This window comes from Ambystoma mexicanum, chromosome 6p, assembly GCF_040938575.1.
Source record: "Ambystoma mexicanum isolate Mex_15411 chromosome 6p, UKY_AmexF1_1, whole genome shotgun sequence".
Classification (NCBI taxonomy): Eukaryota; Metazoa; Chordata; class Amphibia; order Caudata; family Ambystomatidae; genus Ambystoma; species Ambystoma mexicanum.
In genome coordinates, this window is record NC_090935.1 from 459,295,064 (window position 1) to 459,319,167 (window position 24,104).

Here is a 24,104-nt window from a genome sequence, read left to right on the forward strand (position 1 = left end):
CTAGGATTACCTCATCTCTGGACAAGAGAGAGCCCTCAATGCAGAGAGTGTTATAACTTTCTAAGAGAGCGGTTTGAGGAATGGGCACAGAGATATTTTATCTGCAGCTCAACCTTAGGCCCACTGTTTATTGAATATCTGTGCCTGGCCAAAGAATGTGGGTGTCAATCCTAATTATATTGAATTAAGGGCCCAAGTAAACACGCTTTATACACCAAATATTGTCTAAACATGCTCCCAATAAAGACATCATACACCATTATAATTATTTTTGTCCTGTGTATACTGGGATTAGAAAGAAACTCTTAGTTTCCCTAGTGGCCCTAGATGATTGTGAGGGTTATATTAAAACAACAGTGTATTTGAAAGTAAGAAACAATCAAGGTCTGCTTCTCGGTTTTATACATTTTTTATATTCATCTTGGCACAAGAGAGATCTATTGACAAAATGGCAATTGATTTTATAAAAGGTTCCTAATAATGTCAGGTGACCGATGGATTTTTTAGGTGTTTATTATGTTCTACCATTTTGAAAGGTAGATACATTTTGTATTTGATGTGATATTTGTATAATGATATAGTTATGATGCTTTTATGGCATTTGTATTTTCTCCAAATAAAGCTTAAAGAAATGATATATTTTCCATTCCAACTTACAGATGTTTCATATTCTTTTTTAAAGGTGAGCTTGATTCAGTATGGAAATTATCCAAGGGAAATATTTAAAATGAACACTTTTCAAAACAAAAACGATATGATTGATGCAGTATCAAGGACTTACCAAAATGGTGGTGATCAAACAAACACATTTCAAGCAATTGATTTTGCAAGGTAAGTTATTTCACCAAGATGATGCCATTTTGAAGAACACTCACATGTTGGAAAAGTGACTTTTCAATTTGGTTCATTAGAGGTCAGTTAAAAATGTCCTGGATTGTAAAATGTTCCAATGCAAAACTAGTGCAATTGCCCTTTGATAGGCACATACTTTGTTCATACTATTTGTGTTATTGTGTAGTGAGAAGATTCTTGAAGAGGCTGCATTTGTAAAGGTGCATTAATGACATGCACTAACGGGGCAAAGAACTACAAATCCCAAGTTATTTGTAGTCCGCTCACGCTCATAACAACACATCTGGTGCGTCAGCGCCGGTGAGTCGGGGGCGGTTTGTGATGGTTCGTGAAGGGAGGAGGTAGGCCCGCCCAATTGTATGACCCTGTCTTCATAACTGTATCTAAAAATATGATGGGGGTTACAGAGGTGCTCACAGCCGTTAAGGCCGCTAGAGCAAGATTAGATGCTACTAGCATATCACATTCCATTCGTGACACTTACCCTTCTTTCAACTTAAACATGGTGTATGACTCACCAAGTACCTTGGGTGATAACAGTGTTAGCAGTACCCAGACGGCCCAGCACATGCCGCCTACCACCCCCCCCCGCTCACCTTGTGAGGTTGCTATCAAGGCCCACAGGGAGCAGGAGTTGGGAGGTAGGAATTGAGCTGGACAGCCCATGCTAGCTCCCATTGTAGGGGGAAATCTATAAACGCTCTCAGATGCAATGAGAGAATAATGAGAACACCGAGGCTGCTGCCTAAACAAGCCTGCAGTGTAAATGACACTGTAATTCCATCTAGCACACAGATGCTTCAAGGTGCTAGAGCACATCCCTGTAAAGAGTCCGGGGAGGTTCAAAAACAAAAGCAAAAGGTTTGGGGGTCCATAACATCTTTTCGTATACTAACATAGAAAAGTCTGCTCAAGCTGGAAAAGCATTTTTTTTAATTTTTGTACCAAACGTCTGAAGCATGCAAGTACCATTTCCTGCTTGACATCGTCTAGAAAATTTGAAGTTCATCCCTAGTCAAACTTTCACATTGGAATTGTTGAAAATGTTTGGTATTTTGAGGATATTCAAAGCAGCGAACATTCAGATTATTCGAGCTTTGAAGATTACACACAGAACGTAATATTTTTCATATACATAAATCACTGCAGCTTGCCCAATCACTTTGTGCATGCCAAGACTATTTCATCAATTACTATAGAAGAAATAAGTCCATGCTATATTTCAACATAGACGGTTTTCTTTTTCCAAGTGCATCGCAGCTTCAGTTCAGAGTGCACCCTCTTATACTTTTATTGTCTTCCTAAAGCAACGTTTTCTTGTTGCAGAGCACAAACGTTTTTACCTCAAAATGGAGGAAGGCCAAATGCTGCAAAAGTAATGGTCGTTGTGACAGATGGTGAGTCACATGACAACAACAAATTACGACAGGTGATTGATAGCTGCAACAAGGATAATATCACGAGATTTGGCATAGCTGTAAGTACCTTTTTGTCACTGTCCATGTGGAAATATGTGATGCAAATAAACCGTCCATTGGCCCGCATTGGATGCATGTTTGTATTGATTTAGTTGCACAGGGACAATTCAACTCAGTCCTGCAAAGCATATGCCTACAAATGCAGCATGTGTGCACGTGTGAGATTTGTGATATGCTCTTGATGGATGGTCTTCATGAGGGAGACATTGATCACGTGGGGGGGTTGTGAGAGTTACAGGTGACCAGTATTACCACTCCTGCTCACACCCAGCTCTGAACTTGCTCTGAAGATGTATATACCCTGATCAATTATGATGTTTTGAAAATGCACTGGATTATATGAACGTGTCTGTAAGCATTAGACAGTGCCTTTATAGCACATAGCATTTGTAACACATACAGCACTTGTGAGACAACTATGACGATACAATGACATGATGACCTGGAATAGGTAGTCATCTATCTGGAATTGGCACTCAAGCATTCACATTTCTTTTGTCACTCTTAAGGTTTAATGAGGACCCTAGATTGTCATCATTCCTAGGTAATACAATATATAATTACAAAACAGCATCTGGTCAATCTGCAGGCATCATATAATCACATATGTATAGATCAAATAGCATAATGTTGGGTTCCCTTTGTAAGCAAAACAGTTCCTCAGTGAGCCCCCATCTGTATCTCTGCAGTCAGGTAGCTCCCTTATTAAAAGATATGTGGGAGGGATCCATCTTAATTGTTGCAGGTAGGCGTCTTGGTTGTAGGTGTTTTCATAATGAAAAAAAGTATTGTTCCAAGCACACTTCCTATTTCCGGTCAAAGGAAGCACATTTGAAACATGAAATTGTTAAAATGTAAATCTACACCGCCAAGAGATCTCGTCAGAGGGAGAGTGGGGAGGGGTGTGGGAGGAGTTGAGAGGGGTGAGGGGAGTTATTTGTTGAAGCCACGTAAGGAGATGTTTGCATTTAGGAAATGTATCTGTTCTTCAAAAACGAGTTTATATTAAAGAAAAATTGAAATATTAATTCACTGTCCAGACAAAACGATTGTATTTGTTGAGTCTATGTGCAACCTGTGGTGGCATTTAACCTCTGAAAGGGGAGTGAAGTGATTGCAAAGGAATCAATACATTTATACCAACATCTTGAATAGCAACATGTATGGATGTTGGAATTACCCAATCTGACCATTCACATTTGGTCGATGGCTCATTTTGACCTAATTGTAGGTCTTACTTTTGACCGTCTTTCTTTTTGACCTTATTACTTGAACATGCAGAGTAGGGGTTGCAGTGGTGTTCCCCACTCCTCATGTTCAGGTATCTGCATCCTCGACGGTTGAGAGGGTGTCCCCCGCATCCTTAACAATGGAGGCAGAGACAAAAATTGCTTGGGCCCCCATTTTCCGTGAATGGTCAAAACGGGGGCCTGAGCAGTTTTACTGCGGGCAATCTGCCCGCAAAGAAAATGTTTGCGGGCAGATCGTATACATCCTGGATGCTGAAGCTAAATGCCCCCAAGTGTTTTTTGGATTGTTTTGGATCACAAAAGCATCCAGAGAGAAATGCACCAGTAAAGCAAACTTGCACAAATAAGTATTACAGACATTCAGCCATCCAAGAAAGTTCATGTTGATTCCACCCAGATGCAATCAGAACATTTTTGGATAGGGAACTTCCAGATCCCAAAGCTCCTGTGTGCTATTTGTCATTTTTTACATAATGTTGGTTGTCAATAAGTTTCAGGAATGGTTTTCTGTCCAGTTATACAACAGACAATTCGGAAAGTATTAACTGCTTGCAAGAGATGCCCGAAAATCCATACCTATGCATTGTGAAAAAGAAAAAGAAATTGAATGTCCATATACAAAATAGAAGATACAAACTCAATAGGACTACTCAAGATTGGAGCAAATGCAAGGTTTCTGTTAGATTGCAGGAGGCAGAAAAAGGCTTGGGAAACTGCTTTGACTGATCCCGTCCTATGTGCCGAATGCAAAAACCAATCAATTTATCTCACTCCATTGCCCGTGTCTTTTGCATTTTGGGAGTTACATTACATTACATTGGTTTACATTTCTGCTGAGTACCCCAGGCACCCCCCAAACACTGCCTAGCCTCTCCATGAGACACTTCTAGTGCCCCCACCCTTTGCTTTGCCCAATCCCTACCCCACCTGGATCCCAACTCACATTATCTGGAGGTCACCACCTGAGCTTTCACCACTCTCCCATTCCTTTTTCCCTCCATGGTCCCCTCAGACCTCTCCACAGAAAAGTCCACTTGCCCTCCCTCAACTCTCTCACATACCTCTTCTCCATCACTGGCCAGGTCCTGTCCTCTACCCTTTCAGTGTCCAGGTAATGTGGGGAAGTCATTTTGCTCTGGAATACTTGGGGAAATCCTCTAATCAACATGTGGCGCGCAATGAATGACCCATCCTGGATATAGCAACCACCTTCTCTGAACTGCAAGTAGTGCCTACAAACTTGATTGGTGCCAGGTTCCCAGGTAGCCGTGGGGATAGCTCATCAAACTTTTTTAACACCTCACAGGAAGACACAGCCAAGGTGATCAAGGACAGAAAGAGAAAGTGAGAAATAATTCACAGGGTCTCCAGGCAGTAAATATACAAAATGTCTTGAGATTAAGACTAAATTTACTTTAGATGGGTTAGGAAAAGATAGGAGAATTAAGTGATCCCTTACCCCACCAACATCCGTGAGCCCAGAAGTCATAAAATGGGCATGACAGCATAGGAGAAAATACAACAAACTAATACTAATAGCAGGCATGACAGCATAACAGCTGTACAATAAGGGGCAAACTAGAGTTTAAGGTCCACACTAGTATCCATATCACAACACCAAGTCAAAGGACAAGAGCACCAAGGGAGTAGGTAGAGGAGGAGGGATAATCCCAGGATATCCATGGAACACACAAAGAACTGGGAGGTATTGATATTGATATTCAAATTTTATTTCTATGGCGCTCGAACCCAAGTGTTTCAGAGCGCAGAGAAGAAGGTGTTAAACCCAAGAGATAATATGAGGGGAAACCAACTAAGGGTAGTACTGGAAAAGCAGGTGGAGCAAAGTACAGGTGGAATAGCAAGTTGAAGGCATGGGGGGGTCACATTATTTGTTGTCAAAAGATTATCACGAACAAGGAACATTAGTGGAGATGATAGACCCACACATTGGTAGGCATACAAGTCCGAATGATAAGCAGGTGAAGGTCTAAATCAGACAGCCAGGTTCAGTACACTGATGGAGAATTCAAGGCTAAATTGGACAGAGGAAGTTGTCTAGGGGAGGCAAAGATATTTGGTACACAGAAGATCAGGTCAAGTCAAACTGGTAGCTGTCCAACATTGGATCAGTTGCACATGAAGGACAAATGAGATGTAAGTGCAGGGAACAACATTTCACCAGCTCTCCTCTTCTGTTATATAGAAACAGATTGCAAAATGGCAGCTTATTATGTCAGGCATCACTCAGCATGTGGCTCCATCATTTAGACCCACCTTGAAGACTTGGGAATGTGGACGCTACGGTTCCCTAACAATCATGGGAATGCCAGGAACATACCAGACTGGTAGTCATCTAAAAGCACATCAATTCAATGGCAATAATTTATTTTTTCCTGTTTTGTAGTACTTTAGATATCACAATACAATTCTGTTTGGTTTTCCTTTTGTTAAGGTCCTGGGATATTACACCAGAAATGAAATTGACACCAAAAACCTAATTAATGAAATTAAAGGTATTGCTAGCGTTCCAACTGAACGATATTTCTTCAATGTGTCTGACGAGGCAGCACTTCTTGAAAAAGCCGGGACTCTGGGCGAGCGCATTTTCAGCATTGAAGGTACACATTTCCTTTGGCAGCCCAATGCACATATGTGGTTGCTTTGATGAGATTTGTATTCATGTTATGATACAGTTAACATATCCTTTTCTATGGCAAAGCTTGGATTAACCATAAACATATTTAGCACCTATATAGCAACACATGTTTTTTTTCTGTGGGTGTATTTCCACTTTATGTGGTGCCATCATCTAGAGATGGGGGAATCCTAAAGAAAAGTGATGGATGTTAAGATTGTGATCACGAATAACCAAGGGTTATTCCTCCTCTGGCCAATAAAAATACTAAAGGACAATATGCACTAATCCGAGGCAAATGGAAGTGCTGTAACAAGAACTAAAGATACTGTGTGCACCCAAAACGAAATACTGAAACTTTTTGGTGGCAGTATCACGTGACCATAGGAACACATGTATGGAGGCCTGGAATCTGGCACTATATCTGTTTCTAAAGGTCACCTAGACATCACATGTTCTTTATGTTTTCTATTCACATAATCAATTTTTCATCTGCTCTTACCTCTTTTCCTTTTTCCGATGGCTTGAGATCTGTCTGGATTTTTGGTGCAATCTGTGAAAGTAATGGCTGCCATGTTTCTTTGCTTTTGTGTTTGCATCAGGTACTGTTCAAGGAGGGGATACCTTCCAGTTGGAAATGTCACAGGTTGGATTTAGCGCACACTATTCTGAAAATCAGGTACCATTAAATTGATCATGTAAAATCTACGCTATTGGTAAATAATTAAACGTGAAATAATATTTTATTCAAATTCATTTATCGAAATCCATCACTCAAATCTGTTCTGAAATCTGCTCTGAAAAGAAAGTACATTTTAATAGAAAACACTCCAAAAATAGGGCTGGGCTTCTATGTCCGGAAGTAATAAGTGCAAAACCTCATATATTAACTAGAAAACATCAGTGTTGAAAGGGAGATCCCCAATTCTTTTGTTTACCATTACACATTAACAAACAGGTGGAATGCAATGTTCTCCTTAAAATGAGCCGAAAATGATTTTTGAAACATCAAGATTAATTTGCAGTGTGTGCCGACACGCTAATGGATATACTTTGAACAAGGCTTTATTGTAACCTTGGTAGCATGGTCAAGATTGCTTCTTATGGCCTTTGTCAAGTCTTCACAGTACTGTATGTGACGTACAAACGTCTTTGTCATCTAGTGCCTAGGAGTAGCAGACTTCTATATCCATCATCATTGCCTATTTCCTGAAAGCAGAAGGGGTAGGAGACTACTACACTAAGAGCACCATGTTCTTCTTATGATATGATATGATATGGCATTTATAACGCACCTGTACACAAGTGTCCCTTGGAGACGTCCCTTGGTCACACGGGCCTCCCGTTCCCACCACGTAGCATGTAGTGTGTTTCCAGTGTATTTACTGTAGGTGTTATACTTGGTGCCCCAGCCTGCAGTTTTTTCACTTGGGCGAGTCATTGTACCAATCTCCACTTGGGTTTACACTTTATCTCCCAACATGCAGCAATATTTTCTAGTGTAATGTGGTCTGCAGCCCCACTGGGACTTAGGACTGTGGTTCAGGCATGTCACGTGTGCACTTTGGGAATGTATTTCTGTTCACTCTTCTACTTATTTCTCAGTTTCCCAGGCAATGGCAATGCCACAATGACGGTCTGTTGGCTTTGGGCCTTATATCTCAATTCCCTTTCATTCAGCTTCATCATTTAGGGACTGTCTCTCCATTCACTTCTGAGATCTTGGAATTGTTTTTTCCCAGCATGCACTGTTGTCTCACAATGAATGTCCTTCAACTTGCTCTAGAACTTAAGTTCAGTTTCCCCCATGGGCAGTGTTATCTCACATTGAGTGCTTTTCAATTCGGTCTGGGATTTATGATGAAGTGTTGTTTAAAGGTATATTATGGTTATTTGTGTGGTATGACTCAGTATCCCAGAATGCAGTGATATTGCAAGATTTAAGGGTTCTCAGTTTCGCTGTGAGACTAAAGGGTCAATCTCTCAGCATGCAGCATTATCAGACAATGACTGTCACTTAGTTTGCTTTGGCTCTTATTGCTCAGGTTCCTAATATGTAGCGTGACCTCCCACTGAATGTCACTTATTTATTAACTTGCCAGGGAGCTTGGCCTCTCCCTCTCCATAACAACTTCCAGCATTACTCCTTGGGCTTCATCTGCTTTTATCCTCATCTTAGATTTGAGTGCTCCTCTTCACCTGGAAGCAGGTGTTCATCTGTGACCTCTCCTCCCAGACCCTACCCAGATTGCCATTGGTTTCTTGGTTCCCAGGTGTGTCCGTATCTGGGCCTTCTGGGCCTTCTCTCCCACTGCTGTTCTGCTTCTGCTATCCATCACCTTTCATCTCTCCTTCTCATTTTCCGAAGAGGTATACTACTTTCTGCAAACAGATTCTGTATCCAACATCCAGCAGTCCCTCAGACGTTTCTCTGGGTTGCTGGATCCTGTGAACGGCATGTCACTGGACAGGTTTTCCTGGACTTCCGCAGTGGTCATTTAAAGAGCCCCACATGCCCTCACTGATCATAGCAAAGCATGTTTATTACAGTTTGACAACCTCACTCTTTGCCTTGACAGAATTTGTGAGATCTGCAGGTTGCATCTCCTGACCTCAGCTTGGAAAGTAAGCTCCTTAGAGCAGTTTCCTTAGGCAGATTCTGGCAGCATTTCATCACACAATGCAGTAAACATACAGATTTTGATCAGTTGCTGTAACTGTTTCTGTTGAAATGTAACGGAAATAAGTGGCGTGTCATGCCTTTGGAGTACAGAAACCAAGGCTAGTCTCTTCTGAGAACGTTTCTAGGTTTCTTGATAAAGGAAAGGGGATGGCATGTGTTCATGCCTGAAGACATAATGGTGGCCTTGTAGCCTGATGTGAGCCAAAGGAATCATCCCTTGCAAGGAAAATGAGGTTTAGATGCAACTATTAAATCATTGCTTATGACTTGTCTACACAAATAGAAAGCTGCTGAAGGGACACAATCAATACAAATGTTGCCCTTTCAGTCAGCCTTTGTGTCCAATTAATGTAGACTCGTGTTACACTTTGGACAGAAATTGCTTTCCTATAGATTGTGTGTATTTTTTAGTGACGAGCTCCTCTTCCTCATGTCATGATTCAACAGACTAATGTAAGAAATGTTATATGTCATACAAAGATTTCATAGAAAGTCACTTTGCGCAAGAGCAAAATGCATTTTTCGCATGCGCATGCACCATTGAATTATCAGTAGAGCAAATGCAGGGCACAGGTATGTGCACTGCCACTAATGCCATTGCCCATGCGCCAGTGGCGGCTATGCCTTCGCTAAATGCATTTGCGCTTGAGCAAATCTTTGTTATTCCAGGATCATATCCCATTAGCAGCATAGGTTACAAGACCATCTACGACAACGAAAAGAACATAGATACAGCATTAAAAGGCACAACAGATGTCATGTATCTCAGAGGGAAATCAAGACATCCCAACACCCTCCTAGGTAGGGAAAATAAGAAACTCTCCACGTCAATATCAAGGAAACAAATCAATATTTGTGAGCCTACTATTCATGGTGAACTATTGTCTCTGCATTGATATGGGGCACCATTTTGTAAACGCGATATCCGGTTAAGTGCTTACAAATCGTAAATGTGTCTTGAGTGAAATCATTGAGGCAGTCTGACAGGTAGGCAGTGCCTGCCCGCTGGTTATGTACATGCATTGATGCTTTCTTTATTTTTGATAGGACGTTATGATGTTGGGTGCTGTAGGTGCCTATGACTGGAGTGGAACTGTGGTACATCAGACGTCAAAGAAAGATTTGATCCTTCCAAATGACGCTTTCGAAAAGATTCTTCAAGACAGAAATCACAGTTCATACCTGGGTAAGAGCTAACGCCTGTTTTCCAACCTACTGTTTACAGAATGTCCCTGATACATAGCATATAATGGATGCCGGTGTAATAATAGGAAAAACAATATCAAAATCCCACTTATCGCTGTTACTTAAAATATACTACATATATACTAGATATCGGGAAGCATTGGCGCTGTGACATGCTCTTCGGTGAGCTCGTTATATTAATGGCAGCTTCTTTTGTCTGCTCTGCTACACACTGTGTGACTACACTGACACTCTGGAACAATGTTGTAACTTTCCCAATGCCCATATGTTTCGGACTCCTTTTATTTATTATTTTACCGGGTTCTAACACCCAATACACCCAAGGATGGGCTTGGCCCTTTCCCTGCTCAGTAATGGGATGGCACTTACAACCACCTCGCTTGTCCCGTCCTCCTTCAGTCTTACCACTGTAGTCCCAGTATTTCTAATCCCATCAGTTTGATCAATTGTCCACGAACCGTCAATCTACAACATGTCTCCCCATTCAAGTGCCTCTTCCTCCACTGTGCGTGTCTCTCTGAACATCTCTATGTTCTTTGTGCAGTCAAATGCATTGTCTCCTGCCTTGAGAACATCTGCCAAAAATATTGCTGGATTTACAGTCTTGCACCTTACTATCTTCAGTCCTACATTTGATACTATCACTTGATACCATGATGCTCTATGCGTGGTCAATGTGCTCTTTGGCTTACGCAGTATCACAAAGAGGGCGTGCGCCACGTACAATGTGGTGGTGTACCACATTGTCACTGCTGATAACTTTTCCACTGTGAAGGCTGCAGCTTCCAATGATTGTTCGCACAGATAATGTCCTCTCATCACTGAGTTAAGTGTTGTCCACTGTAGTAAGCAATCGGATTAGGGCTCATGATTGTCTTCTGAGTCAGTACCTCCTTCATCACTACTCCGTCACTGTGTGAAAACAAGAAAAACTCCTTGTAGTTGGGGGTCCCTAACACTAGAGCAGTACTAATGGCCTCCTTCAGTTCTTCAAAAGCCTGAGTCATTTCTTTGGTCCATGTCAGTGCCTTTGTTCCCCTTTGTGCCCCTTTCATTGTGCCTAGTAATGGCCTGGTGTATGTGCTGTATTCAAAGACCCATGCTCTGCAGTAATTGCACAACCCCAAAAACTGTTGCATTTCCCTTACTGTTGTGGGTTGGGGTGTTTTGTGTATTGCCTCTGCTCTCTTTAGGGCAATGTGTCGGCCCTCCTAAAATATCATCTGCACAATGCACAGCACCTCCTGCTTGCAATACTGTAGTTTGGCCTTGCACCCTTTGTCAGCTAACACTGTCAGCATGTGCACTGAGTCCCTTCTGCCCTGATCTTCTGCCTCACTACAAATCAAAGTGTCATCTACATATTGCAAAACTGTGCTTTCTGTCTCTATGTTGCTTAGATCCACCTGTATCACTCTGTTAAATATAGATGGTGACTTACAGTACCTTGTGGTAAATGAGTGTGTTTCCACTTTTGGTTTCGGTAAATAAAGCTGGTCAAGTCTTGTGAGTCTGGGTGTAGTAGCACTGAAAATAATTAATTATTTAAATCAATAATCGTGAAACAGGTAGCTTCCACTGGAATGCCACACACAATCTTTGCAGGGTTTGCTGCTACAGGATACTCTGCTTCTACAATATGGTTAGGAGGTCTTAAATCCTAAGTAAAACACCATGACCCCCCCGTTGGCCTTACACACTGGGTACACCATTGTGTTGCATGGAGATTCTGACGGTACCAGAATGCCTCTGTCAATCAAAGCTGACATTATTTCATAAATGCCTTCATCTGCTTCCTTGGTTAGGGGGTATTGCTTTACCCTTGGTAAAATCGCTTCTGGTTTCAGTTTAATCTTCACTGCCCCTATGCTCTTTATGCAGCCCATGTCATAAGGACTTGTGGTCCATAAACTGCTGGGCACCTTGGACATGTCCTCCTCCCAAAATGAGGGTGGCGCCTCCAGCGCCATAACTATTCTCTGTGGCACCTCCCTGTAATGCATCTGTAACCAATATGTTACACTCATTTTGAACTATTAACAATTGTCTACCTTTCCTGTCTCTCTTCTCCAAATAGTTCATCAACTGTCATTGTGGTCAGCCTGCACCCCTCTGCAACTGCAATTATTGCTCTCCCTGCCCTCCCAGTGTCATCCACTCCATGTATTGCAATCCAATCCTCTCTTGCCAACACTGCCTCTATCTCTATGGACTCTATTGTCCCTTCTGGCTCATCCAATGGCATCTCTGGTATTCGCTTGGAACTCGTCACACCTTCCCTGCAATGCTGGCATCCATGCAATGGCAATGTCAGTCCCATATTGAAACATCTCTGGGTCCACTGTCACCCCCCTCTGTACTGTGTGTCCACAATATGCTTGGATGATCTGTTTTACATTTAACATGTGGTATCCACTTAATATGTCGAATGCATTTTTTCAAATGACAATAATGTCTAAAACATTTGGCCCAAAAAAAAATCTTGAATGTGTTATTTTTTTAATGTACAAAAAATGATTTAAAAAAGGAGGGTTGTGGGTGAACCCCCCCATTTCGAACAGAACATTTAAAAAAAGACATTCGATTTTTCTTTCCGGCCAAATGTTTTCAACATTATGGCATTCAAAAAAATGTAATTCGAAATAGTGTAGGTAAACCTTAACATTTGTATGCCTTGTGTTGACCACACTATACCTTTGTCTGTGAACGAAATAGTCATGTTTAGTCTGCTCATGATGTCTCGCCCCAATATGTTTACAGGTATCTGTCGAGAGTAAAGCAAAGGTAGTGATAAGTCATGATCTCCTATTTATAGTGAGATATGATCAGTTAAAGGAACCACTTCTTGAGCCCTAGAGAATTCTTGAGTGTTCTTGGCATTGCCTGGCAACTTAAATGTTCCCTCACTAATGCATGACCTAGTCACCCCAGTGTCAACAAGAAAGGAAATGTTTTGTCACCTATTACCACCTCTATGTGACGTTCCTTTGCAGTGTTGGGTGTGACCGACAGGATGGGAAACATCAAGTTCATCTGTGGGCTGTCCTGTTGGGGGTACATGGATAACCCATTCCCTGTAAAAGGGTTGTTCCCCACCATTCTGACCCCTCCCAGTCGTCAGAGGGGTACTGTTGCCACAGCGTCCACCTGTCCCGGTGAGCGGTCATCCTGTATCTGGGCTAGCTTTTGGGTACTCCCCCTAATCTGTGGTGCTTGTAAATAATGCACTATCTGTGCTGTCATCTGTGGTACCTGTATCTGTGCTGTGGTTGCACCGATGCTGGTGGCTGTGCTTGTGGTATCTGTTGATAGGTACCTTGCACCTGCCCTTGTGGCTGCTGGTCCTGTGCATAATAATCTTCTTGGCCTCCTTGACATTTCTGTTGGCCGCGCTCTCCCCAATTCTGTTGTATCCCTCCAAATCGGCATGCTTGTGAAATGTGTCCTTGTTGGCCGCAGGTCAAGCACTGTGATGGCTCTCTCCCATGTCCTGAAATCCCCCCTCCCCCGAAAAAGTCCCCTGAGTTCTGCTGCATCTGCTGTCCTTATCCCTAAAGCCCTCCTGGACACCCCCTTGGTTGTGATGCATCTGTGGCCTGGAGCCATGCCCCCTTTGTAAACCTCGCCTTCCTCAGAATCCCTGCTGTGGGCTGCCCCACCCCATGTACCCTCCCCCCATGGGCGGTGCAAACTTTTGGGGTTGCTGATAGTGCAGCTGTGCCTGTGGGTTGGGGCTGGTTTAAATCACCCCTTCCATCACATACTTTGATATCTTCTGCTGCACTAGTTTGGCTTCATCTGCCTTCCTATCTTCCATCTTTTGCTTAACCTTCTCCTGTCACAATCTACAATGATGCACTATTGTGAGTTGTATTTCTGGCCATCCCTTTGCTTCCATCCGCACCAGTTTCTTCCAACTCTTCTGTACTTGCTCTGATAGTCCCTGCACTAAAATATGATAAAATATTTCTATTGTTTTGTCCCTAGGCTCTCGAGTTTCGAGGCACCAAAGCTCTTGAATCTCCTTAATGTACTGCACAGGATCTTCATCTTCCCTCATTTTACGTGACGTAATCGCCCCAATGTCGAACGTGTCTGGGTACTGTGTTTGTAATGCTTGCCATACCGCTGCCCTGCAGTTTGCAAATGGCGCCCCATCATGCGCTGTGTTCTGTGTCGCCACCGCTGGGAATCCTGCCCTTTTCCATACGTCATTAGCTGCGTCTCCTAATATCGATACTAATTGTCCCTTTATGTCATCCACTGCTAGTCTGTGACCAGCTGTCATCTTCTCCATCTCATAAATCCATGTCCCTGCTCCCACACTCAATGATGGTAACCTAAACATTTTCTTTGTGTACTTCCATGACACGTACTGAGGTTTCCCCCTCCTCCCTCTAATAAAGGCATCTGTGAATATGCGTTCACCTCCTCAGGTGTCCTTTGATACAGTCTGATTTGTCGAGGCCCCCTCTCGTCCTACCTGTCTGTACATATATCTACTGGTTCCAATGTGGGCACTCTCCTGTTATCGTCATAGGCTCTGGACAATCGTCCTCTCGAGCAGGCTATGGCTGTCTCTGCCCTCCTTCATCCTGGGAGATCCCTTAGTCTATTAACATGTGTTGTGTGGGGTGCAAAAGTCGTTTTTCTGCTGTGTCTGCTCGTCTGAATCAGCCACTCCTTTTCTTTGTGCATGGGTCCTAAATTCTCATGACGCCCACTTGTCTGTCCCTGTGGACTGTGACTGGCCCTGTTCCCCCCTCTCGACCCCGCTGTGTTTGTCATCATTGTCAGATCCTGTGTCCATGATGCTACAACAAAAATCAGCAAAACTTAGTCTCTGCGATGTCAAGTCTGTGTTAGGTTTCATGCTAAGATCGGTGTCCACTAAATCATATGTGCTACCTCCTGCCCAGGAGACTAGACTAAAGTTAAATTGTTGCTGCCTTACAATTCCTCCCACGAATCGTCCCCCAAATCGTTTAGATGCCGAAAGGCAGCAACAATTTAACTTTAGTCTCTTCGCAACTACAAATTGCAATCAGGTATAAGCAGAATTGAATAGTTTGTGGAACAAAATAATTTGTGATTTTTATGCGAATTAGGCAAAACAGTTTACCTCAGAAGAAGAGCCAAGTCTCGAAACACGTGTCAGGCTGACCTTGTTCTAATTAAAACATTGTGCACCTGTGCACATTAAAACTTGTATTGTGTCTGGCGCAGTGTGATTGTATACCCCATTCAAAAATGTTTAATGTACACTCTGGTGTGTAGGGCAATACACCCACTCCATACAATCACCCGTAGCCTATAGACCAAGCATTACATAATTTGTGCAAGCGCTGGGAGGTCTGTGTTCTTGTTTGCCCTCCTCTTTGTTTGAATATCAAACAATACTCCACAATACTCACTACCCTCCCTTACACCCACAATTTCTGTTGGACTGGACTAATACTTCTGTTGTATGCTGTGGTGGGGCTGCTCGGCTGCCCACTGCCCATCAAGGCGCTCGACTCCTCGTCCAGGTCTGCCTGGACAATTTGCTGACCTCAGGCAGGATGATTTCCAAGGGGCTCTCGATGACCTTTAAATGGGCATGCATTTTCCCATCTTTCTCGAAATATGCGAGGGTCCCGCAGCCTCTCAGGTTTGGTGGCGAAGGAGTCAACCTGGTGCTGGGCTGGCGCCGCCAACCATCCTCTGGCTACCAACTTGTTGGGACAAACTCCCAGGTAGATTTGAGGGCCACTAGGAGTTTGCAGACTCTTGGAAGGTCCAACACCTTCCCCCAAAAGGAACATAGGCCCAGTCAGACAGCAAGATCAAACTGCGATTTATCACAGCAAAACCAACAGGGATCAGTGCAAGGATAGAAGAAATCTGAGGAACACACAACATCTCCTGGCTAGCAGGCCAGTTTTGTCCTAAAGTTGTGTCATAGTGACGTCGCAACCTGTGCCCCTCTCCAGAAAACCTATCACAGTATTTGATTGGGTACTGAGTAATAGTCCACCTATAGTGGACACTATACATGTTAATCTACTGGCTCATGCATGTCAGGTGGCTGGCCTGGTCCATCCCCAAATTGCTATCTCTAACAATGTTGCAGTGTGAGGGTCATACCATTGGTTCTTGCCTATTGCTCCCCTCCCGTAGGAGCCTGAACTGTGATTGGCTAGAGCTGACCTCCCCAGGCATGGGATCCGCAAAGGTTCTCAGCTCCTTGGCATACCTCCTCAAGGTAATAAGAACGACTATGTGTCTGTATTGTAACTCGTGCACCACCTCAGACTATGGGAGTGCCCGTTCATCTCATGCAACACTTATCTCATGTTGTAACATCTTTGTTGCAAGCTTTCTGTCTGGCGGCATGGGATCAGCTCCCTTTCCCAGCGTTGGTATTTGTACATTGACTGAGTGAGCCAGGTCATGTGTTCAGAGGCCATGATTTGGAGCTCTGCCGCTCTGAATTATGAAGAATTATTCGCATTTATTGCAGCTGGTGTTACTGTCGTTCAGGGAATTGAATGTCACTCTTATCTGGTGGCCTTGGCATCAGGTCCTTGCTCACACGTTTGCTCTGGTACAGCCTGAATTCAACTCACTCAGCTCTAGCTTAGAGTCTTGTGGCCTGCTGTAATTTTCCTAAACCATTATGCGGTTCCTACAGTGTCCATGCTATTCTGTATTCTCCATATGTAAGTCACACGTGGCTCTGTCTGGTCCCATAAGGTTATTTGCATATAAGCATGTGCAAGCTTCATTCAGGATCTCTTGCTTCTTGCAGTTTCTGCGTTGCGGCATTAAGCTAATGACAAAATAATAAAAGCAATGACAGTATGCATATGTATCTGTCCTCTAACTACAGAACTGTATGCTTGTGCTCTTCATGTATTCGAGAGTGTGTTTGTTTCCGATGTGCGGGTGGCTCGTGTGTTTCATGTCTAATACTGCTAAGTCGGAGTGTATCTAATGACGTCGGTAACGTGGCTTTAATCAATACTGTCAATTGAGGTCTCTTTAGTTGCAGCCTGTGTCTTCTCATCCAGTCTGGGGTACACTTGTACCACACATGGCCTCTAGGGCTGGCTAAGGGGGTACCTTTCAACATACTTATCTATCATTATAGCACTAGGAATTGGTCCGCAATAGTATGGGCGTTCACGGCATCTCCTGGCCTTCTTCTGTGTCACGTACCTTATGGGAGAGGGGGTGAATTTCCCCATCCCTCTTCAATGGCGCTCCAAAGTCAGGCATGTGAAGCCCTGGTGCAGCCCCTCTGGAGACCCATTCTCCAGTTAGATATGCAAACAAAAAGGAAGGGTGACAGGGGCGCTTCTCTGAGTCCCAGCTTCAATAATCTCAAACAGTCCAAAATGTTCTCCTCCTAGCGCGCTTTCATGCTTCAGAAATCTTCAGGGAGGCTGAATGGATTGAGGTGTTTAGGGTTGACTCCCTCTGGTAAGTACCAGGATGTGGAATTAGGGAATTCAGGTAACTGTAGTGTAGAGCCAGCCAGGATCCAACTATCCCCCATTTTTCAATATTAGCCCTTAGTGGGGAGGGGAGAGTTACCATCAGTATGGCACTCCAATGTCAGGCATGTGTTGCCCGGTGCAGCCCCTCTGGAACCCCAGTCCCAGTTAGATATGCAAACAAAAAGGAATGGTGGTGGTGGGGGCTACTCTGGGTCCCAGCTGCAGTAATCTGATACAGTCCAAAGACGTTCTCCTCCTAGCGTGCTTTCATGCCTTCAAAATCTTTAGAGAGACTGATTGGATTGGTGGTCGGTCAAAATCTTGAAAAAAAAATCTCGACTAACAATAAGGTCGAAAAAAAAAGACCGAAAAAAAAGTCACATTTCTCTTTTTTTAATTATATATTTGTTTTGGGGTCCGGGATTTTAAAAAATGGTTGCTGTTGGTACTCTTGTTCATAGGAGAATTGCCTAGCATTTCAGTGCTGGACTACCCCAGGTCAGGACAAAGACTGACATGCTTTGGATATTTCTCCTCTGTGAAAGATAGTGAACTCAAGAATCTGGGTAAGGCCCTCGTAACCAATACTAATGTTCGGCAGAGAGACTCCCAGGATCCCCTTGTTTTTGCATAATTTAAGTAACTTTGGGTCTCACCCTAAGTTATTAGGGGGATCCAGACATGATATGATAATGATAATGATATGATAGTTTCTTTATATAGCGCCTATACACATTGTGTTTCAAAGCGCTTCAAGGCAAGCGAGGGAACAAGGGAAAATACAATGACATTCTTATAGGCCATGAACAGTAAGGATGTGAAATTAACTATCGTACTCGGCCTGACGACATTTCGGATAGTGCAAGAGCTAAGACATAGATAAGGAAGTTAGGGGGAGAGTGGGAAGGAAATGGAAACAGACAGGCGACTACCGTACTAGGCCTGACGACATTTCTGGTAGAGCCGGAGAAAAACAAAAGGTGAGGGTGAGGGGTGCAGAAAGGGAGGAGAGGAACAAAACAAGCGACTATCGTACTAGGCCTGACGACATTTCAGATAGTGCTGGAGGGGACAGGGGGGAAACAAGTAAGGGGAGAGGCAACGGGGAGGAGACAGACAAGGTTGCTATCATACTAGGTCGGGGGACAATTATGATAGAGTAAGTGCATAGAAGAAAGTAAGGGGAAGAGGGGAGGAGATAGGAAAAGGGAAAAAGGGAGAGCAGGAGAGAACAGAGAGTAAGCAGTCAAAAAGAGTGGAGAAGCAAGAGTGGAGAGCGAATACAATTGCAGAAGTCAGTAGTAACACATAATGTTGCAAGCCAGGATACAAGATGAAGAGGGGAACAGCATGATTCAGGGCCATCATGAGTACAAGATGCAAAGGAAGTCCAGCATGAGAGTTGAGAAAGTGTGATGCACCGTGAATCAATGAAGTCCATAAAAGTCAAACCAGCATTGGCCACAATACGGTGATGGTGAAAACAGAATGTATCAGGACAGACTCCTGCAGAAGTAGGCTGGAGGGGGGCAGAGGGGAGCATGGTAGAAGAATCAAGCAAAACAGTTAACACCTGTGTGCGAGAGGGGAGGGGGGCACAAGGGAACACAAGGGAACACTTTTTTTCAGAGGAGAATTGCATAGACAGGAAAAAAACTGATATGTTTTGGATATTTCTCCTCTGAGAAAGATAGTGAGCTAAGGACTCTGGGTAAGGCTTTTGTAACCAGATTAATGCCTGGCGGACCCCACTGGTTATTTGCATCCCCCTGGTAAGTAGCAGGATGTGGCAGCAAGGAATTCCGGTAACTATAGTGTAGAGCCAGCCAGGATCCAACTCTCTCCCATTTTTCAATATTAGCCCTCAGTAGGAAGGAGGGGAAGTAACCATCAGTGTGGCATTCCAAAGTCAGGCATGTGTAGCCCTTGTGCAACCCTCTGTAGCCCCAGTCTCCAGTTAGATCTGCAAACAAAAAGGAAGCGTGGCAGGGGAACTACTATGGGTCGCAGCTGCAGTAATCTCAAAACAGTCCAAAGATGTTCTCCTCCTAGCGGGATTTCATGACTCAGCAATCTTCAGGAAGGCTGATTGGATTCAGGTGTTCAGGGTTGCCTCCCTCTGGTAATAAATATATAAATAAATAATCAGAGAGAAATTTCAATAACTACAATAGCAAAGTATAAAAGGTTCCCACCTTTTAAGCCAAACAATTTTTAATGAAATATTCCAAAGAAAACAAAATCCAAACATGCGCCGTGCGCTTTAATGGCACTTTTATGTGTTCTTGTGGGTAAGCGTATGCATTGGAAACATGACAACCTGGTGTGAAATCCTATTAGCTGAATACTTGAGCACGCAAACTTTTTTTAACGCTGGCTTTAAAAACACAGAACCAGCATTGCGTTTACCCGTTGAACAACGCTGTCCACCCACATGTATCGACTTGTGCCCTGAAAATCAGTACAGGACCAGAAGCAGAGAAATGTCCCCTCCAGTCTCATGGCTCACTTGCATGCTTCATATATGATGTGCGGAATATGTTACGCTCTGCTCAAAACGCTTTTGGGCCTGGTAAATATAAACATGTGGAAATAAGGCGACTAGCTAAGACAGTTTTGTGCAATGTTTAATTGTGCTGGTGAAAGGCACCGATTTTAGGCAGCTAACTGCCGCTTTGCATGTGCTTCCAAAACAAAAATGCCCCATTGCAGTTCTTAACACAATGGTCTCTTAAATAGGCCATCAATAGTAAATTACACCCAGTTTAAACGCTCTGCTTCAATAAAGAATGTGATCAGCAGTGCTTATGAGGCCCACAGGGCCTACCGGGCCACTGGGCAGGGTGTGTGTCTGTCTCTCCAGGGTCGCAGCAGGAGGTTGATGGCTGGCAAGTTGCCTCACCAGAAGAAAAAAAAGGGAGCCAAACCTCGAGGGACAACAGCCGCTTTTGAAAAAGATATTCCAGCAAGCTTCCCCGTCCTCATGCATGCTGCAGCGTGTGCCGCCCGTAAGCTCAGAGTGCACTGCAGCAAGTTTAGGTACTCTGAGCACACTGCCCACTCTGCAGCCTGCAAGAGGAGGGCATCAACGGAGACCTCTGTGCGAGGGCCTAGCAGGCGCGGGGTCAAGTGCAGCCGCACATGCTGCACACGGCTAGCGCTGGCCCTGCTTCTGGACATCGAAATCTCATGTGCTGTTATGTGCTTGTATATAAATGCCCAGGCTGCGCAGTGCTCCGGTGACAACAAGCTGCCTGCATCCATTCAGCAGACAGCAGCAGCATGTTGATCTTAGCAACCTGCTTCCACTCGAGGCTATGGGGCTGAGGACAGCAGGACTGGAAAGGTAAAGACGGCAGTGGCAAGTTCTTTTCTTCTTTTTGTTCCTTTTGATGCTTGTCGTGCTTAGCGACACTTTTTGTTTGGTGTTGCCTCTGCCAGTGTCTCCTCTCTCTCTCCTCCTCTCATTCTGCGTCTTTTTACCAGCGCTCTATCATTATCTCTCCCCGGGGCCTCTTCGGCTGTGTCTCTACTCTGTACTCCCTCTGTATTTCCGTCCTGGCTGTCTCTCTCGTTGCTCCCTCTTAAAGGTCTCCAGATTTCTGCCTTCCATTCTGTCTCGTCTGTCTCTCTGCTTCTGCCATCTTTTCTTTGCTTTCTCTCTTCAGTCTCCACTCGCAGCTTCTTATCTGCTCTTCGCCTGTCTGTCCTCTCTCCCTCCTATTTTGTATCTTCTTTTCCAGCTATTTTGTCTGGCTGTGTATCTACTCTCTGCACTCCCTTCCTATTTCATCCTGGCTGTCTCCCTCGTCGCTCCTTCTGAAAGGTCTCCAGATTTCTGCCTTCCATTCTGTCTCGTCTGTCTCTCCGCTTCTGCCACATAAGAGATGTTGAATATCTAGTTTCCCTAATCTCTTGATTTTGGTGAATGCAACGTATTCATTTGTGTAATTATAGTTTTTCCAAGTCAGTGTATGGGATTCAATGATCGCTATTTTAGACTTCTGTGCAATGATTGTGTATAGCTACTAATAGTAAACAATACATGAGTTCTGTAGGGCAGCTACAGTGCAAGGCTCTGCAGAAGGAGTGATTGGCCTAGAATCAAACTGTTATGTTTGTGGAATGCTGGTGCCATGATTAAAGCCCTGCTGGCCAGGTACCAGAATCAGCACGTTGGACAGTGTACCACATTTCTTACACAGATATACATGATAAAGTAGCCTATTGCATCCTTAGTGGCGGTACAGAAGCTAAAAGTGGCACCTGGAGGTTTCCAGTCAATCATGTGAAAGGAATGAATGAGGTATTTTCGACAGGGCATGTGTTCCTGTGTGTGCAAAGCTGTGAATCGGTTCCATTGCCATGAAGTGGAGGGAAGCTGAACACTGTATTACATGTGGATGGGTGCTGCATCATCCATCCATAGCCATCCATCCACCAACACACCCATCCATCAACCCACACACACACACACACACACACACACACACACACACACACACCCATCCTTCCATCTATTGAAATGGTAAGATAGTTTTGCATATAATGGACTTGGATTTGAGAGTGGGATTAGTTTTACATTGCACCTGTCGCGAGAACCCACCAGGACCCACTAATGTGGAGTGATCTCCTGCCGGGCGAGTGACATCCTGGTCTTGCAGTCAGTATAGATACCACATGACAGTTCATGCTGGAATGATTGCGTAGGGCTGAGTAAATTGATGCAGCTAATCCTTGTGTGTTTCACGAGTTGACAGTGGTGGTGTGAGAACTAAAGTGCTGGGGCACAAAAGAGCTTTAGGGAAGCCAGTTATGTTATGTTTATTTATACCATGCACTGCTGTCACCCAGGGGCAGTCTCCAGGTGCTCTCGTGGATCTGCAAGAAAGAGGAAACGGTTGATTAGTGAGGGTAGAGGGATAGGATAGGTCCAGAACCAGGAGAAAATGGTGTCTGTGTGTGTTGGGCTGCGGATGGGCTGATTGTGTGCACTGGCTTGTATCTGTAAGGGGGAGGCTCCATGCATGGGATGCTTGATTTAAGTGAATGTCTGTTATGTTGGCTGTGTGTTGTTATGTGCAAATAATTGGCTGGTGTTTAAGGTTGTGGTTGAGCACACTGGCTTGTGTATCCATAAGGGTGAGGTCCAATGCCTGGCTTGTTTGTTGTGTGCGAATGTCTGTTATGTTGGCGTGTTTTATGTTTTAAGTTGGCTGGTATTTGGTTGTGCACACTGGCTTGTTGTGTCCGTAGGGGTAAGGCCCAGTGCCTGGGGTCGTTGTTGTATGTGAGTGTTAGTTATGTCGGGTGGTTGTTTGTGTGTAGTTTGGCTAGCCGAATTGGTGTTTATAGTAACAGAGGTGTGTAGGAAGGGAACAGGAGAGGGGTGGTTAGTACATTGGGTACTCACAAAGCTCTTCTAGGTGGCTAATCAGCACGATTCAATCTAAATGTGATGCATGGCTAATTTCCACAATTCTACCTAATGTAAGTGTCTCCTGTGCAACTTTGTGCAAGAAACGGGAAAGAGAGGTCCCCCAGAGATACATTTTGCTGGGGCCTGTTGGCCTTAGGGTTCTCCCAGACTCAATTGACAAGACACTGAGGGGATTTACCCAAGGCAAGCACGCACCTGAATGCGCCACCCACACATTGGAGTGTCGAAAGCTGTGTACACCAATGCAGCTGAAGAACAAGGAGAAATGAGGGATCTGTAAAGAGGGGCAGGTAGGGCTGCAGGGTGACCACCACCACTCAGAGGAAGGTAGGATACCACCTTAGCTTGCACTCGGTCCATTTAGGTTTCAAAGATGCAGCTGACAGCTGTCCCCAGTGTCACTAGAATATTTTTGTCATTTTGATTATGTTAGCGTTTCCATATTTGGAGGATGTATTCGTGGTCTTGCCACTAACAATGGAATTGTTTGTAATTGTTTATTGCTTTTGTCCCTGTATTAGTCCTCTTCAGATTGAAGTGTGGACAAACTAAATAGAAAATCACAGACCCCCATCGGGTAGTCGAACAGACCATATTGGACTTTACATTCCAACATATACCATTTAGCCGCAGCTAAGATGTTGCTGAAGGCACAGGAAATACATACTCCTTCATTCCAGGAGGCCACACTCTACCACATGGAGGTGTGTGGCCATCTGACTTGGATGTCTCATGTGGAAAATCGAAAAGAATCCCGTGAGTCAAAGATACAGCTTGCCTCTCGTTTTATTGCGACAAACAGATCAAATTATGGCAGCCATCTCTTTATGTGCTTGTGCAGTCCCAATAATAGCAAGGTGCCCATGTGTGGCCTGCTAGTGGTGGAATTAAGTAAGTGACAGAATGTCTTTAGTGCCGAGGTGCACCGTTGCATTGACTGCATTCATTAACATATGGTGATTCATTTAACGGCAAACATTACAGGGTTAAGTCATACAGATTCAGGAGGTGACCCATAGGCCTCTCTGCAAGTCGCACATTAACACACATCACACAGTAGATGCCTAGATGCCGCC

The 24,104-nt window shown here is 44.0% G+C and overlaps 1 protein-coding gene across 1 annotated transcript in view; it reads left to right on the forward strand.

Moving 5' to 3' along the window:
- Window positions 1–24,104, forward strand: part of ITGA2 (integrin subunit alpha 2) — a 659,006-nt gene that overhangs the window by 316,361 nt on the left and 318,541 nt on the right. The window contains exons 7-11 of the mRNA XM_069627259.1: window positions 683–831; window positions 2,179–2,329; window positions 6,036–6,201; window positions 6,821–6,897; window positions 9,949–10,087. Coding sequence (XP_069483360.1) covers window positions 683–831; window positions 2,179–2,329; window positions 6,036–6,201; window positions 6,821–6,897; window positions 9,949–10,087 — 682 coding nt within the window. The remainder of the gene's footprint in view (window positions 1–682; window positions 832–2,178; window positions 2,330–6,035; window positions 6,202–6,820; window positions 6,898–9,948; window positions 10,088–24,104) is intronic.